Raw genomic sequence first — 19,807 nt, 5'->3', positions numbered from 1 at the left:
TGTTGTTTTATGAAGATGTTTCGTTTTGATACTCTTAACATCATAACTCAAGAACCATAAGACCTACAAATGTTTAACTGATATTTGAATTCTTTGTCCAGCCTGCTTCAAAATAACCGCAACAATTTTTGCCACAGATCATTACTATAATTTCCAGGATACCACAAATCGAGCCATGTACGACAGCAAACTACTCTGACACGCCTTAATGAAACCAGGGGAACATCCGGTTTATATTCCTCAGGCTAAGAGCAATTGGAACATTTGTGAATTAAAATGTTTGGTTATGGTCAGCTACATGTATTATAAAATAATTTACAATGCACATGTGTCGGCACCACCTTAATTTCAAATCTATGACAATTGCATACTGTAATAACATCTAGGGCAAAGCCGTCTCACATCCGGATGTGTTCACATTATGACCTTAAGCTTACTAAATCATTTACTTAACAGAGGGAAGACTATTGGTTCTCAAACAATACAATCTAATCTAACTGATATTAATGTGGCAGCTCTGCCTCGATATCAACCATTGTGAATCTATAATGATTACACTGTAATCAAGTTAGAGAACAACTGTGGTTTTTACCTTTGATATAAAGCTGACTTTATTGATGGAATTAAGAAGCGAAAGTAAATGGTAAGCCCAGACCGTCATTAAGGCTACTTAGAATGTCAAGACACTCAATCTCTTGTCAGACAACCAGCCAATTGACACTGTAGTGATCATCAATTTACTAAGTTTGTTAAGGTGTCATTCACCAGTTCAGTACTTTTTGCGTGTGTGATTTTGTGTTGCATAATTAGTAAATGAAATAACTATATTCTTATATAACTTGCTTGGAAACTGTGTTCCTTTTTTTTTTAGTATTTATGGTTGGTGTATGAGGTATACAGTATTACTGTCAACTTCTGTAATATATAAAGACAGACTATAACACCGGTGAGGCACACAGCCTGTAGTGTTTTGTAGGACATCTTATTTGGTTGGTTGGTTAACTTTTATAAACTGCTATCTACTGAAGATAAAATTTAAAAAAAAAGGTTAATATTTCTGTTCCAATGCTACCAACTGCAAGTCTGTTACAGTAAACATCTGTATCGCTGATAAGTGAAATTAATTTGACTATGGAATTTCACTAAGTTGCTATCTACGGAAGATAACATTGAGATTGAATAGACTGGAATTTTACCTGGTTGCTATCTACTGTAGATACGCATTATAGTTAAAGTGATTGGACTATGGTATTTTACTGGGTTGCTGTCTACTGCAGATAAGCATTTAGTGAAATTGATAGAGGTTATCCATGTTCTATAAGCTGCATATCCTATCAACGACTGCTATACCTTGTTTAGGACATTCTAAAGGAGTACCTGCATGTGCAACCATGACTGTTTCAAAATAGCCCGCCAAAGTCATGCAGGTAACTCCGAGGTCGTGCATTGAATTAGTTTGACTGAGGAATACTACGGGAACCAGTGCCTTTTGTTAGAAGTCACACATGAGTGAAGTGGATTTAACCTCTATTGGACTATGAGAAATTTTACTGGATTGCTATCTACTGTAGATAACCATTTAGTGAAATTGATTGGAGAATGGAATTCTACTGTGTTGCTGTCTACTGTACATGAGCATTTAGTTGAAACAGATTGGACTATATAATTTTCCTGTGTTGCTATCTACTGTAGATTAGCATTGGGTGAAATTGATTGTAATATAGAAATTTACTTGGTTGCTATCTACTGCAGATAAGCATTTAATTGCAGAAAAGCAGAAATTGATTAGAGTATGAGAAATTTTACTGGATTGCTATCTACTGTAGATAAGCATTTAGGTGAAACACAATTGGATGGAGTATTGACATTTACTTGGTTGCTATCTACTGTAGATAACCATTTAGTGAAATTGATTGGACTATGAGAAATTTTACTGGATTGCTATCTACTGTAGATAAGCATTTAGTTGATACAGATCATACTATGGAATTTTACATGGTTGCTATCTACTGTAGATAACCATTTAGTGAAATTGATTGGAGAATGGAATTCTATACTGTGTTGCTGTCTACTGTGCATGAGCATTTAGTTGAAACAGATTGGACTTTATAATTTTCCTGTGTTGCTATCTACTGTAGATTAGCATTGGGTGAAATTAATTGTACTGGAATTTTACTTGGTCGCTATCTACTGCAGATAAGCATTTAATTGCAGAAAAGCAGAAATTGGTTGGAGTATGAGACATTTTACTGGATTGCTATCTACTGTAGGTAAGCATTTAAGTGAAACACAATTGGAGTATTGACATTTACTTGGTTGCTATCTACTGTAGATAAGCAATTAGTGAAATTGATTGGACTATGATAAATTTTACTGGATTGCTATCTACTGTAGATAACCATTTAGTTAAAACAGTTTGGACTATGAAATTTTACTTGGATGCCATCTGCTGTAGATAAGCATTGGTGAAATTGATTGGCCAATGGAATTTTACTTTGTTGCTATCTACTGTAGATGAACTTGTTGTGTTTAAATGAATTAAAAGTATGCAAATATAGTGGTTTGCTATCTACTTCAGATGAACTCTGTTTTGAAATCTATTGGAAGTGTACATTGATGGTTGCTATCTACTGTAGATGATCACTTTGGTTGAAATGTAATGGAAGGATCAATCTTTGGCAGCTTCAGTCATTAGAATCACGAATTTAAAACAACAGAAATGTTTGAAGATTTGCAAAGCTTGAGTCACACGAACATCTCCACTTCTACAGTAGGTCATAAGCTCACCATGTTGCAACCATGAACTCTGTGACTGTAGATAAGCATTTAGTTGAAACATATTGGACTATTGAATTTTACTAGAATGCTATCTATTGTAGATAACCATTTAGTTGAAACAGATTGGACTATGGAATTTTACTTGGTTGCTATCTACTGTAGATAAGCATTTCTAAGTGAAATTGATTGGACAATGGAATTTTACTTTGTTGCTATCTACTGTAGATGAACTTTGTGTTTAAATGAATTAAAAGTATGCAAATATAGTGGTTTGCTATCTACTTCAGATGAACTCTGTTTTGAAATCTATTGGAAGTGTACATTGATGGTTGCTATCTACTGTAGATCATCACTTAGGTTGAAATGTAATGGAAGGATCAATCTTTGGCAGCTTTAGTCATTAGTATCATGAATTTAAAACAACAGAAATGTTTGAAGATTTGCAAAGCTTGAGTCACACTAACATCTTCACTTCTACAGTAGGTCATAAGCTCGCCATGTTGCAACCATGAACTCTGTGACTTGAACAAAAGCTGTGTTGCAATGCATGAATCAATTTCATAGGCGCCGGCGTAACAAGTAACATTTCTAAGCTCTTAAATTCCGTGCATAGCTACTCGCTACTCGGAATTGTCTCAACGTCATAATCTAGGTACCTGTACTTCGTAATACTCATAAATGGAAAAGGTTTCGGCTATATAGTTGAGTTGAATTATAGAAGATGTCACATGTGTGAATTAGACGGCATGGAGATTTAGCATTTGAAGCAAAGTGTGTTTTTAAGACTATAAGACACTATGCATTTATCATTGTATCATGCAGTGATGCCAATGAAATATTTATGCGATTAACTTTCCAATAAGATTAAACTGTGGGTGGTGTTGAGACTGTTTTGCTATGTTTGGTAACATTATCGTCTGTGAGATGGAGTCATCGGATGAGCTGCACGTGAAACTAACATCATTTCATGTGTAGAAATTTGGAATTATCACATTTTTCATCTCAACTACTGTAAAAGTGTTAATTTTCGCGCAACATTAATTTTCACGCTTTTCGCGCTCAACACAGCTATCGCGAAAATAAAAACGTGTGAATATGTATATGTTTATTTCATGGATAGATATATGTACAAAATGTCACTCAAAATCGTCCATTAAAAAACAAGCAAAGCTAATAGCTCAAAATCAGCAAAGCATGAAAAATGAATCGTGCAAAGATTTCCACTTTTACAATGTTCAACTGTTTACGGTTAATACCAAAACGCATGTACTGTTCATTTAAGAAAGTCCATGTTATTCATGTAACATTAATGTGCCATCGATAAGGGAACCTTGGATGGTGTAACTTGAAAGTATTGGTAATAGTGAAATGAGATTTGAGAAAACTCATGTTATTCATGTAACATTAATGTGCCTACGAAGAGGGAACCTTGGATGGTGTAACTTGAAAGTATTGGTAATAGTGAAATCAGATTTGATGTATGTTTGGTGCAATTCAATTATTGATAACATGATAAACCACTTACTAGGTGCATTTGAAATTAATGCATGATTATATGTATGAAGGTAACCAAGTAACCGTATCTGAGTATTTGTGACCTTTCTGATGAAGTTTCTCCACTCATGTCGGTCTTGCGCTTTGGTATAACAGATGTAAATTGACAGTTAAAGAAATAATCCAATCTGTCCACCTGAGTCTCTGTCTTCGTCTGCTTCTTTCCCCCTCAACTTTTCCGAACATAACTATTTTCTCTAGAAGATTGATTCCTTCCCGCCTGGCAACATGTCCAAAATACTGCAACTTCTGTTTCATCACTGAGTTGAAGAGCGAGTCTTTCTGCCCTTTATCATGCTGGTCCTTTTGGGATGCACATAAGCCCTTCTTGAATTCACTTGAATGGGATCATTTTTATGCAAAACCAAAACTAGGACTTGACACTAAATTTTATGTTACCGACTCCCATGTTTTGATGGAGCTATTAATGACATACGACAAAATATTAAATCCGTAATCAATGTCTACATGTATTCTTAATGTATCACCAATGAATGGAGGAGAAAGTGTCAGTCGTGTGACCAACATCCGTTCCAAAAGACACACTCGGGGTATCTATCGTAAGCGATGGATGCGGCACGTAAGAGTGATAGCGCTAAGCAGACTAAGATCCAATGAGGTTAATAGCCTAAAGTGAAATCAATGGTGATATTAGTGACATTTCATTAAACTCTAACAATTCACGGACAGAAAAGGTTGACATTCTTACACTACAAATGATGTGAATTCCCATTTATAGGTTTGTTGATGAAAACATTTAAATTCCAAGTCACTTTTTAAAATGGGACCTTCATCTAAAAAAATGCTTGTAAATTTACTTCTTGAAGTCACATTGGATTCAATGGGGTGTCATAATGTGCAGGATTAGATAGTGCAGCTATTGAAAAATAAATTTACCCAAATGGTTTAGTTTTAAAATTAGGATTTTATTTCCAAGTGTAAGGCTACTTTTTGGTGCAGTATATACATGTATAGGCTATATCTGCTACTGGAAATCAGACCATTGGGTCATAGCAGTGGTTGCAGAATTGTGCAGGTTTGAGTCAGTACTTACGAACCCTGGAGATTGGGATAAATCAAGGCCAATCCAATATGGGCATGGTCAGCCAATACATCCAATATGTTACACCACCTTAAGCTAGTATAGCATATCAGGCCTTCCATTGGTGAAGATACACCTCTAGCTCCAGGCTTGTCTTTAGTAACACCAGCTTGAAGGTTTTCATGGATTTTGCTGGTAGTTTTGTCTTAAATGATTTTACTTAGAGAAAGTTTACAAGTAGGATGTGTTTAAGTTGCAATGTGTATGCTACATTTGTAGTTGAAAGGAGATTTTTGTTGGGCATGTCTTAAGACTATATACATGTGATGCAGCAGCCTAAATTAAGCTTCCAATGGCTTTTGCTGGTTCATGGCAGGCATAAAATTGTGTATTAGCACAAGCATGAAGATTTTAGTATATATATGGTTCTCACAAATTTACTGCTATGTAAAATGTAAGAATTCAAAGTTAATGTATTATAATGATAATCAACATTGAATCTGCCCAATCTCTTTCAAAGAATCATTTAATATAATTTATTCTGAAATGGTACGGTAGCTCTGCAATGTTCCCTGCTGACAACTTAGATCATAAGAATAGTTATAAATTGTAGAAGTACATAGCTTAGTTTTATACTTAATTTAAGTAGCAAAAGAACTAAATCGAAATAGCAAAAATAAATCTATGAATGACTCAATGAGATGTGACAGACAGGTGCAAAAAGAGATGCAAGGCTTATTTTTTATTTTCACTTTTGTTATTATGTCCCAACTTCCATTTTCCTAATTGACTACAGCAGTTGCCATGGTAACACTACCATTGCAGCCCCACATTTTGAACAGTTCTATTGATTTTCAGTAACAAATATCCTTGCAATAAAGTAATTATCTGCCCCCACTATTTCTGCTATTTGCCTCTGCACTGTTACTTGACATTGTGCCCCGTTGTCTCGTCTACAGAATACGAGAACATTGAAAGCGTCTTTGTATTCATTGATTTCTTGATGTTATTGAAATCACTATGGATCACAATGGCCTCATCCCAGTGGCATAGTCTAATAACCTCAATTAAACAATCATAGTGCAAAATTTGACCTCAAGTTGCAGAGTATGAGTTTTTGTCCCCAAAGTTTCAAAGGTCATTCAATGAATGTACAATGTATTGGGGTTAAAGAACTGTGTCCTGATAGATGCGCATGTTGTGGATCCTAGTGAATCTCTCATTGGTTTAAAATTCACATCAGATGATTCTCTCTGTCGGGGTTGTCCCATCTTGCACTTACCCATTTCTTGCATCTGTCAAAGGGGACACCCTCGTAAATCCCTATGGTTTGTAGGATCTTACAGATTTCAGCCAAATTTTTCTGCATAGAAAATACCAATTTGCCTTTTCTTTTGAAATTATTCAGAGTTAATTCCCCTGATCAGAAATTGACCTTTTACACCAAGTGATATTTGTTTTATATCATGTTGTGTGATTTCCCCCACTGAATTCATCAGTAAGTGTCCCCTTTGAGTCAGTAGGTGTGAGATGAAACAGTCGAATCCCGGCAAAGCAACCGATCGAACAGACTAAATAAAACACTACATAAGAATAAAATTAGGGGTGTGAGAGTTCAGCTTTTAAGCTGATTTCAGCTTATTTTATTGTCAAAATGTATGTGTTTTTTATCTTCAGCCCATTATTTGACATTTTTACCCTGATTTTACTCTCTTTTTCAGCCTTTTTTTTTTAGTAATTGCCCTCTTCTTTTTTTGTCTGAGGCTGCTCACACCATATATTGAAGCATTAGTGTCCATAAACTTCATATGCAAGGATTCACATGACATTTTGTTTTGTTAGTGCAAGACCTTGCATCTGTTTTTTCATAATTTTACAGAAGTATTTTTGTATTTCTATTTTGTTGCTTATATATTGTTTTTTAAATTCAATTACTTGCTTATTCTGTAAAATAGCTTAAAAAGTGTGCATTTACTCCTATATTCATAATCCATTAATAACTTAATTTCGTCCAAAATGTCACATACATCGTTCTTGCACAGACCCAACCAATTTGTTTACAATAGATGCAAACTGTGTAATTCAATTTGTTTAATTGGATTCAGTTTCATCTCAATTTAAGTGACCCAAGTCACCCTCAAACCTAGCACCTGTGTAGATGCACACTCAATTGGTAATACAATATGGTTATAATGTGATTATAGGGTTGCCAAGAGTGTTATATTGTAGCCCAATTGGGTGTTTTTTGTGGGCTACAATACACAAAGTATGGAACATGCATGGTAGGAATCGCTACAGGTACAGGGAAGCTTGGAAATGGATACAACATCACACAAAGGTTGAACTTGAAGACGTCATCAAATATATCCAAAACAATAAGTGAAGATGGGCAGGGCACATCACATTTCAGATCAAATGACAATAGATAGAGAATATATATATGTGTATCATTGGATACAGAATAGAGGCTGAGGACAAGCATGGCTTGAAAAAGTGGGGAATTTGGGAAGCTCATTCCCAGGAAATGTTGGTGTTTGGAGGGAAATTCTGGTATTTGGAGGGAAATTAGATCTTTTTTGTATACAAAACATGCTATAAATTGTGGGAAATTTAGCTCGCTTCCCAGGAAATTAACATTTTTTCGAGCCCTGACTGGACAAGTTCACAATGTAGGGGTTGGTCAAAAAATGTAAGAATAAAATGGTTAAATTCTTGCAGGCATTAGAATAAGAGTGGTACAGGGCAGAATGAAATAGCACCAGGCTGTCACCCTATTTTTGGGAATCCATAACCTTTGTCATGCCTATAGAGGTTATCCGTGTTCTATAAGCTGCATATCCTATCAATGACTGCTATACCTTGTTTAGGATTTTCAAAAGAAGTACCTGCATGTGCAACCATGACTGTTTCAAAATAGCCCGCCAAACTCATGCAAGTAACGCTGAGGTCGTGCATGGAATTGGTTTGAATGAGGAATACAACGGGAACCAGAGTTTCTTGTTAGAAGTCACACATGAGTAAAATGGATAACCTCTATGGAAGACATGGCCTTAATCGTCCATGATGGATGTGTGAATTTCAAATGGGTTTACCTGAATGGATGAATCCATTTGAAATCTACACTCCCTGTGTGGGTGTATGGATTTCTACTGAAATAGTCCATTTCATTACGTTACGTTACGTTACGTTACATTACATTACATTACATTACATTACATTACATTACATTACATTACATTACATTACATTACATTACATTACATTACATTAAGCATATAGCGCCGTTTCCTGATGTGATCGCAGTGTTTACAAAAAAATGAAAAAAGAGATAGAAAAAAGACTATAATCCTAGTCTTAACCCCAATTTTTTAATCCCAACCCTAATCCTACCGTAAAACCTATACCTGGTTTTACTATTTCGGGTTGGCTGTTTTTCTATAATCTTACTCTAACTTAATTTTGATTCCTTGAATATCTTTTGGCTACTTTTTTTTTCCATGAAAATTTGTGTCAAAATTGAAGTTAAAAAAATTGTATCTTGTACTGCAGTTAAAACCATAGTGCAAGATATATAAAAAAAAATCACGCTGTGGAAAAAAAATCACACTATTTGTGACCGAATTTCAAAAATCAATTTCCTACGCCGTACAACTTATATTTGCTTGATCACGTCTCAATAGGTAATACAATATGTTTTTATTGGGTTATCATAGGAAAGACATCTTCCTATGCATAGGAAAGCAATAGAACTTAACAGATGCTATCAAATCACTAGTAAGATCTAATTGCTTATTGAATACTGAGTGCATGGTGCTGTGTCATTGACATTGTTTTTAAAGAGAGACATGCAGAGGTTTTATCCTGTATAATGTAATGTACCTAAATGCTCCAGATTTTTTTAGGTCAACTTTGATCATGCTTTTTTTCTATAAATAAACTCATCAGGACAAACCCCTGCATTAATTCATGCACATCAGTAGAACTTGATCAGTTCTACCGGATCGTGAAGAGGCATGTAATGGCAGACATGGAGGTGGAGGTGCTATAAAAAGTAGCAAACCTCCGATAGCTTGTGGAAGAGGCTCTTACAGTCTTACTAGAGCTAGCACATCAAATGAAAGCTTGTTTATTTGGCTAATTTTAAAGCTCTCTGTACATAAAGGCATGTGTACAACAAAGCCAAGTCTATGTGAAATATACAACTTTTCAATATTTCAGCAGCCAAAATATTAACATTCCATTCAAAACACCTTCAGCCGTAAATCGGACCTGTATACATGGCTGTCCACATCTTCAATGCAGGGGCGGATCCAGGTTTTTGAAAGTGGGCCTTTGCTAATGAAAAGTGCGCTATTTAGGGGAGTGTGAGGGGGCAAACACCTTTGGAATCAAATTTCTCAAAAATGTGGGGATAAATTGCAATCAAAACTTTTTTTCACTTTTTTTAAGAGCAAAAAAACTAGTCAACCCCTGGATCCATACCATGCTTCAATGGACTGCCACCTTCAGTGATCATCATTATGCATATAAGCATGTGATAAAGATGCTTACAATTTTTCTTAATGAATGGTGTAATAATTGTGTGTCTGTTTTTGTTTTAATCTCTCATCTACAGGTCAAAGACCATGCCTACCCATCAGCCAATCAGAATCAAGATAATGAAGTTCCAGTGAAGGTGTTGCCAAATTCGAATCTTCCAACTCTTTCAATACATGCCGAAAAAAGCGGCAAAAATTCCAAAGGTGCTAACAACAATAAAAGTAGTGTTCCAAAAAGAACTCGAAAGATCCAAAGAAAACGTGAAAACCAACAGGGTGAACTCAATGCAATAAACGACAGAACTAAGTTACAACGAGGTGGCGCTGGTGCCCCCGTGGACCAAGAAACTGATAATTCAAATCATTTAGCAAATAGTGCACATGTACAGAATCCAAATCAACCGGTCGTGGGGTCGGATAATCCAAAAGACGCCCTCGGTAAACACTATCGTAGTACTATGGTGCGTATTACGCCAACTGGTAATGTCACAATGACGTTAGACTATGTTGCTAAGTGTCCTATAGAAGCAAGGGACGCCATCTCGGCACTGAGTCGGGCCAAGACAGCACAATGCAAGCAGGAGATAGCAGATATAGTGTGTCAGGAACAAAAGGCACCATTGTTTCCAACTCAACTGCCAAGATATTGTCCACTAGAAGGTGAGTTAGGGCAAAATGATTATTGTAGGAATTTCTGTGTAAGGTCCCATTAAGGCGTATGAGTGTTTGGACAGTATTTTTGTGTGGGACATGAGACCACATCAGATGATCAGGATCATCAGATATATCGAATTGCATTCTGAATAAGAGGAATGTCCTTCTGATATCAAATAATTTAATTTTTTTGAAAAATATAATACACATTTTATGGCAAATGATTAAAAATTGACATTTTTGTTAAAACAGTCCTTGAAGTAAACTTTATAAATCTTATGATATGTACTTAAAGTGTATGTAGCTGGGATGAAAAGCCGACGATCAATTGAAAATTTTAACATTTCATATTGAAGATAATTATGGAGTGCTCTCATGACCAACAAAAAATAATTTCCAAATGCTCATACCAGAGCCCTTAATTTAAAAGTTTGTGATATGTTGCCCTCTAGAGTAAGTATGATACAAAGGGATAGTGTATAGTTAATCTGGTGCTCATCATTATGTAAAAACCATTACAATATTTTTTTCTCTCGGCTTTAGTAACAACCAGCTTAAACATGTTAATGGTGACAAAATATGATATCTTTGGACCAAAATAAGCCAACTCACACCATTGGATACTTTGCATAGAGTGAGAGAGATTCTGGTGCAGACCAAAATTTAAAAAAAGTTACGGACAACTGAAAAATAATTGGTGGACAACCAAGACCTGTGAGTAGCTTGGGTTGTCCAGACAAGTTTCTTTTCCTTAATTTGAACACTGGATATTCAGCAATGATGGAATAGTGTAGGGAAAGAATTAAGGACAGAATTAGTGTTGCTAATCATATTTTGCTGATAGATCACGCTTTTATGGATTCCATTGTACTTTTCAATATTTTTTCCTGATTTTCCACTTCAATATGGGCTGCTGCTGGTGTAAATTAAATTTGTGTAAAATCGCTCCGTTTTCATTAACACCTAGCTGTCAAGAGCTGCAATATACTAATGTGAATTTAGCTGCACACTGATGTTAGATATTAAATTATGGTATCTAATTAGGCCATTCCATTTGAAATCTACCATACTCTTGTGGAAGATTTAAGAAAAGTCTTCTTCAGAGGTCTACAGAGGGAGTATGTTTTTCAAATGGAATTGTCTTGGGTTAATTCTTTTGAAACTCATTTTCCCCCTATGTATATGGCTTTACATATATCTTCCACAACTGGAGTGAGTGTTTCAAATCAGAGTAACCCAGTTGTCTATTCTATTTGAAACCCATACTCCCTCTGTGGAAAACATTGGTTAAATCTTCCACAGGGGGAGTGTGGATTTCAATCGGAATAGTCCACTTTCAAAGGCATCTTATAGAGGCCACTTGAAATTGAAATCATTGGTGCATAAGAAAATGAACCTGACACTTTAAAAGCTTCCGCTTTTACCATCCTTTAGCTAGTTTTATATACTTGCAAACAAAGAGGTAAAAGGCATAATTAATTATTGTTTCGTTAAATGCGTCCAATCAATTAATTATGTCTGGGAGAGCATTGATCAATGTGACCCTCTTTTAACCATCATTATAAACAGTTACATTTGCTGTATATACAGGGTGAGTCAAAAAATTTGCAATAGAGCAAAGAATCGATATTTATGTAAGAACCATGTTGAACTTTCAAATTATTAAAGTTTCTATAAATTCCACACTCAATAGTCACCTGTTGTGAAAAAATGAAGTCAATCACATCTACCGTTTAATTTTTATGAGTAATTTTGCTGCGACACCCAATTTCATTACTTGTCCACGAGGTACCATGTATTTTGAATGAGAGCACACAATGCACGATAAAGGTATCAGCTCTGAAACTGACTTTAACTTAAATAAGGTTGATTTTTATGTTATTTTAATTTCTTTTTCTGTTCAAACAAACTTTCTAACATTACTTTAAGTCCTTCATACCTCACTCGACTCAAACTCCAGTTTTTTTAATCCCAATATGTCCAACTTACTGGATATTTTATAATTCACTCCACTTCAATTTGCGCGCATTTCATTTCGACATTTGAAAAATCCGTGTATGTTTTTGATAGAGCATAAACATCTTTAAAAGCAATGTGAAATGAAAATAACAACAAATAATGTTTCTTTTCCTTAAACAAGACCAAAGACAATAACAATTTGGGTGCTCCATTTTATTTCATTGCCAATGAGGTTAAGAAAATAGCAGTTGTTCCAAATCTACCTTACACAGAGTGGGCTGACATTCAAATTTTAGATGTTTCTTGGACAAACATTAAAATTGGGTATCGCTATAAAATGTGTCATAAAAACAAAACGGTAAATGCTAATTCCTTGGTTTTTTCACACAAGGTCACTAATAGATATATCATTTATGAAATGTTTTAAAACCTAAAAGGTTCAAATCGGTTCTTAAATAAAAATGGATTCTTTTCTCTATTGCACTTTTTTTGACTCACCCTGTAGTTGCATTGTGTATATGTGTTATTTTGCACAACTTGTGTTTTTAGGGAATCTACAAAAAAAAAATCAGGGAGGGAAGGACGTTTTTTAACTGGCAACTGAAATGATTGCAAGATAATTGCCTTTTAAAAAAGACATGTTTTTAAAAAAAATTACTGTAGGTATTCCAAAAAGCAAAATGCATAGAAAATTAGAATTATGTTATATTTACTTTATTATTTTTTGCAAGGCTTCAAATTCCAGATATTTATCAGCAAATTATTTGCAAAAGTAGATTTAATGTGAAACAGAGAGAGCTTTTAGGAAAGGTAAAGATTGATTTTCAATATGGGGTATTGATTTCATCTAGAACAAATTCTACCAGAAGAGCATTTGAAAAACAAATCTAGGCACTTTCTGCATTAGAATATAATATTTATCTGGATTCCTCAAATTAGAAAAAGAAAAAGAAAAAAGGAAAGTGGTAAAATTGCTCCCCCTAAAAATCCCTACAGGATACAAATCTGTGTTTTTGTTAGCCTAAATTCTAGTTTCCGCGATTTCATACAATCCTAGAGATGTACTCTGTTTTTAACAGGGAGTATGTCAATAATGCAAATTGGAAAGGATTCAGTGTCATATTACAGAGGGTGTTGATCAATATATTGCCACCAAAGTAGTCGAGACCCATTTCAAAATGGCGTATTTAATATACCCCACTATGTATATACCCTTTTTTTTAAATAGTTCATGGCAGCCTAACTCGGTGCAGTTTTAAATTCTCCTGGCAAACGTAGACATAAAAAGTATATTGCTTTACTAAACACACATCTTTGCCACAATTTTGTTTCTAAAAAGCAAGTATATAGGTACAGCCAAGAAAAAAGCGAAGTATCAGCATCCCATGTGCAGAGATAGCTTTTAAAATTTTGTATTTAAAGAACATTTCTTTTTTCGTTATGTTTTGAAGTTTCAAAGTTTTCGGGTTGTTTTTGTTTTTCGAAATAAATCCCAAAACATGGAAATTTGCTTGCTAAAAGTCCAAAATTGACAGTAATGAGCAAAAGTTGTGGAGACTGACAAAGTTTTTGTGGCTTATATACTCTATGAAAAAGAGCAAATTTATAATGTCAAAGTAGTGGTAAGAAATTATTTGATATTTCAGAATTCAGGTGGGTAAATGACAAACACCTGTCCTATTAGGCCAAAAAAAATAATGGTTTGTCTCAAAGCTCACGAGTGGTTAACGTTTAAAAACAAATGCGATTTTTTTTATTCCCGACTTTTTTCATGGTATTTGGAGAAAAAAATCAGATTTTCGCCGAATTTTTCTGGAAAAACTATAAAAAAAAAAATTTTTTTTGAAATAAAAAAAAATTCGCATTTGTTTGTTTCAAATCTCACGATTTTACAAATGTGCGTGCGAGCTTTGAGACAACCCTTTTTTTTTTTTTGGCCTTATCATATATTGTTACCCTTATTAGATAAAGCATTCTTTGCATTCCTGGTTTGAGCAAAACAAGGAAACCTTATCAAATTAGACCCATTTTGTTTCAGTGCTTGTGTTCTAAAATTAACTGAAACGTAGCAATCATTGTCAACATTTACCTGTCGCTTCCCACAAGGTATAATCAATGTTTATATATCAGTTACCAATACCATACTCCCAAATCTTTAAGGAGTATTTTGTGATTCTAGCATCCTCTTTTTGTGGAATGTTTTGGTAGATAATCACGATAAAAGCTTATTCCCATAAGCTTCATAGGCAACTGTGTTGTAATTTTGTTCTATGAACAGAACAGAAATACAAATTCAACAATATCTCTGACAAGCTAATGAATCTGCAACAAAATTTTGCACACAAGCATTATGTAATATAGCCAGAGGTTTCGATGGTATAAAAATCTCAATTTTTTTTAGAAAAAAAGGGCATGAGGCTGTGGAACACAAAATACCCCCTTAATTAATCTGAGTGCAGGAAGCTACTATAGGAAACCATAACAAAGGATGTTAGTTTGAGGGAAACTTTTTTCTGTGATAAAAAGTAATTGTATCAGTATCACAGGATAATCAGAAAACATTGCAAGCAGTGTTTTTTCCTGCCTATGCCTTAAGGTATATTCAGTATGCATTCAGTGTGCATTCAGTATTTAACAAACCTTCTGTTTAAACTACAAAAGTTGCTTAGTTTGAAGAAGAGTTTAACAATCATTATTTAAAAACTAATTAATTTAATGCGAACACATAATTCTTAGTTCTACAAAGATAGCTTGGTATATGAAGCAACTGAGGTACTTTGATCATGTTGATGAAGCGATTAATGTTTAGTTCGACAAAGCAATATTGGGCGATTTCAGTTGAAATCCATAACCCCCTGTGGAAGGCATGGCCTTAATCTTACACACATAGATAGATAGATAGATTTATTATTATCTTTTCAAGAAAAATACATAAGAATAATACATTATAAAGATATAAATAATAATACAAATATAATAATTATGGAAATGCATAATACAACGATGAGTGAAGGAATTACAGTAAAGGCCCAAAGGCCTGTAGCTCTGTAACCCCTTGATACAGGTATATGGCATTTATTTGACATGGCAGCAGGTTGGTAGACAACAAAATGCCGAGTCCAACCAACCAGCTGTCATGTCCATCAATGACATATCCTATGTTAACATTTAAGGAAAAACAAAGAAAAACAAAATGCACATATCAAAAACTAATTATTGAAGTAAATTAATGAAATTAGTGAACAAAATATTGGTGAGGTACACATGATTGAAAGACTAAGAATAGCTTTGCATAAGATGTTGTTTATACTTTTTCCGAATTGCTTCACTGATGACGAGCACTTGATATCAGAATCAATAGCATTCCAAAGCTTTATACCTGCATATTTAATAGATTTCTCACAAAAGACTTTCTTGACTCGAGGTAAGATGAGTGTCAAATGGGGTTGTAAACCTAAATGGGTGGCTCTATTTGAAATTTACACCCCCTGTATGGGATATTAAAGTTATGCCTTTCATAGGGGGTTATGGATTTCAACAGAAATAGCCCATTGTGATTTAGTAGTGCAGATGCACCCATTGTTGTAGTGTATTTTTCATATTCTGTGTTCTTAGATTTCAGTGGAATTGTCACTTCATCAAAGGTTAATTGTTCTGCTATCTGTTGCAGACCTGAAACTTTTCCTCTTTTCAGCTGATTTCCTCTTTTTTATTCCTGAAATTTATGTGTTTTCTTTTATTTTCAGTCCAATTTGAGCCATTTTACCCACAGCAGCTGAAAGGGTAATCCCATTATGCTTTGCAGTACCATAATAGAACTGAATGTGCCATAGAAAATGTACACAAAATCCATCACTTCAACTTTAAATAACTCCCTTAACCCTAACCCTCCTGAATACTACAAAATACTACTTGATATATGCGCTGTTCGTGCATGCATCCCACGTGGTGTGATGACGCAATCGCCCTAAGTGATATATAGGCACGGTTTCAGCTGGCCAGCGAAGCCCAAGACCCGTGGCAAAGTGTCGCCGACCGAGTGCTTGGCATGCGAGGGGTCTCGGGTTCGAATCCCACCCAGAGCAAACAACTTCTTTCTTTCTTTTCTCTCTTTATTCTTTCCTTCTTTCCCTTCCCGTCGCCAAAAAGCCCCTAGGCGGTTAGGGTTAGATCAGGGAAGCTTAGACTTTTGTTTGCAAAAGTATGACCCTTGAAGTATTGTGAAACTATCCATAGCTCTCAATATCTAAGCGGTTCTTGTTTATATTTTGTATGTATTTGCTATGGAGCATTCATATATACTGTAATGCATGATGGGATACTTCTTTCAGCTGCTGTGCATTTTACCCCAATTTTCAGCTTTTTTTTATAAAGACCCTGTTTCAGGTCTGCTATTGATAAACTTGCTCATATCATAAACTTGAAAAGCATTACTAAAATTATTTTTGAATTTTTAACAAAAACTCGCCATGCATCATGGGATAGCATAACAGGAAGTTCTCTGGTAATCTGAGTCACTTAACGCTCTATCATGTCAAGTTTGGTTCCCTCAGACTTTGCATCATTTACCTGAGAGCGTTATTTGGAGAGCACCGCAGAGTAAACCTCCGGTGGTTTTATACCAAATATAGCTTCACAGGAAAAAAAAGAAGCTTGTGAAAAAGAGATGGTAAAGAAAATCAATGTTTGTTACTGCGACTCTGCAGGAACCTTAAACTCGCATTGGGGTAAACGACCATAGGGTGTCCGGGGATCATATTTCTTCATACTATCTGTGCGCTTAACATGTCGGTAACATACTTACACAAGTCAGCTGTGCAACCAGCTCATTTTGCCTCAATTTTCCTCTAAGTAAGGTTGACTGAAAGGTACTACATCAAGGAAGAATATATACGTATCGGAATGCATCTTTTACTATATTTCTGTATTGTACAGAAAGTTACACTTTTTAATTTGTTTTTAAAAACTTACTTAGAAACTTTTAGACCTTGCCATGAATGACTTTCAATCAATTAAACAGATCAACAAGACATTGCAACAGTTTATCCAATCAATTGCATCATTTGGCATAACCATATACTCTTGGATTTGCCAGTATGCAGTTTTTTGGTTCTAATCCAAAGGTTCCACATCTATACCTTGAAAATGTATGTAACCGGCACCAGAATGGCTGGTCTTAATAATAAAAGCATAAATGTTTGGAAGATAAAGAAAGAATAACTAATTATTTACAATGGTGGAACCTGGTGAAAAAGTTTGTTTATTTAGAATAACTAATATAGTGAATACAATAGATAGTTAGATAATAGTGTTAACAAAATAAGAAAGAGAGAGTGAGGGAGAAAACTTTTTAGGACTTAATTTAATAATGTTTACTGACACTTCCTGACACTTCCTGCTTTCATAGAGAACGGACGTGCATCTAAGCTGCTCCTGCATTCATGACAACTTAACTTCCTGTATTGATCAATCAAACGGACTATTGCTTTTTATTTGCTGTTTATCATATAGCTTCATCTTATTCTTATTCTGTGTTGTATTTAATATTCAACATCATGAGATACTGCTATGATTGCAAGCAAACAAAGGCCTCTACGGCACCTCGTAATGGGGATCTTATCATATGTAAGGAATGTAATGATATACGATTTCCTCCGACGAAACCATCCTTCGTCAGTGCATTATTGGCGGTCACTTCGCCACTTCGTGTGAAGAATAAACAGACATCACAGCCTACCGCAATACCGCTTTCCCCGATACTGCCAATACCAGGAACGTCAAATGAAAGTACTACAGATGAGGTGCAGGTAACAGCAACCAAGATTAAATGCACAGAAACTTGCCAGAAAGTGGACACTGCCTCGGACAAATATAAACCAGTGGAGTGCTTGTTATGCCAGGAACAGTTTCACAAATCTTGTGTTGGAATTAAAACAAGTGCCAGACCCTCTGCATGGATTTGCTCATCTTGCAGAAGTATACCAAAGACACTCCAAACGTTGTCGCGGCCAGTCCAAAGCACAGGCCAAGGATATATCGGAACTACGTAATGAAAACGCGACACTAACTGAACTTATGAATGAACAACGAGCGCAAATATCTGACCTACAAGACCAGCTACGGTGCAAAAATCAGCAACTCAAACAGCACGGTGAGAAAGTAACAACACAGAAGGACAATGTCGCGAAGCCCACCCTCATAATCGGTGACTCAATTATCAAGGACATAAACGAGAATGGCCTCGAGAACACGAAAGTCGACTGTATGCCGGGTGCAAAAGTTACTGACATAGCCAGCAAGTTGAAGAAACCAGAGGCCTACGAGGCTGTTATAATTCATGGTGGCACGAACAATTGTACGACCGATGAAGATGTTGAGCCTGCTAAAGAAGCCTTCAAGACCATGATCAAGTCTGTTCGCGAGAAAGCTCCAGAAACCACCATCTTCGTGTCTACAATATGCCCGCGAACGGACAGTGATGGCAAGAACCAACCAAGGGTTGACAAAATGAACTCATTCTACAAAGAAATCGCGAAATCGACTGACAAATGCGAAATCATTGACAATGACATGAACTTTAAGCTACGCAATAATGAAGCGGACGAAAACGCGTTGAATGGAGGTAAACTACATCTATCAAAGGCTGGTACTAATAAATTGTTAAGGAACATACACGCGGTAAGGCATGTTATCAAGACGCGAACATCTTCAGCCCGATCAACGGAAGACGGGAACTCGAAACGAAACTTTAAAACACGCTCATTGAACTCTAGCTATGACAAGACCAACAACAATATGAACAAGAGAGGATGTTATTTCTGCGGGGAAAAGAACCACCAGCAGAGAGACTGTAAGCATGGTAAGGCAGTGAAATGTCATACTTGTGGAGTTATGGGTCATAAGCAGAGCAAATGTGGTAAGAAACAATAGGGATCTGGCAAGGAAGATATTGCCGTGTCTGGATTATCCAGAGAAGACTGTATGAGTGCTAAATTCAATATGGGGTTTCGATGTGATAATTATAATATGTACAATGTGCTTAATGATGAATGTCTTTCACCTTCACTTGATAATGACCATGTTGAGTTATATGTAATTGGAAGCAATTCTAAAACCAGTGTTAAACATGTTAAACATCAAGCGTGCAATAGGCCTACACGAGTTAATGAATCGGGGAAATCCCAAGGTCCCAAAAAGCGTAGGCCAGGTAGAAGAGGTAAGAAGCGCACATGTAAACAAAATAATTCGACTATTAAAATTGCTTCCAACAACTTACGTGGTA

General features: G+C 35.5%; 1 protein-coding gene across 3 annotated transcripts in view; it reads left to right on the top strand.

Annotated features, from left to right (window-relative positions):
- Window positions 1-19,807, top strand: part of LOC140150702 (xylosyltransferase 1-like) — a 222,024-nt gene that overhangs the window by 106,853 nt on the left and 95,364 nt on the right. For all 3 annotated transcript variants that reach the window (XM_072172788.1, XM_072172786.1, XM_072172787.1), the window contains exon 3: window positions 9,990-10,572. In XM_072172788.1, the coding sequence (XP_072028889.1) occupies window positions 9,990-10,572 (583 nt within the window). The remainder of the gene's footprint in view (window positions 1-9,989; window positions 10,573-19,807) is intronic.

The sequence above is a fragment of the Amphiura filiformis genome, chromosome 4, assembly GCF_039555335.1.
Source record: "Amphiura filiformis chromosome 4, Afil_fr2py, whole genome shotgun sequence".
Taxonomy (NCBI): Eukaryota; Metazoa; Echinodermata; class Ophiuroidea; order Amphilepidida; family Amphiuridae; genus Amphiura; species Amphiura filiformis.
The sequence above is the reverse complement of the archived record's forward strand: the minus strand, read 5'-3'. Positions and strand labels throughout refer to the sequence as shown.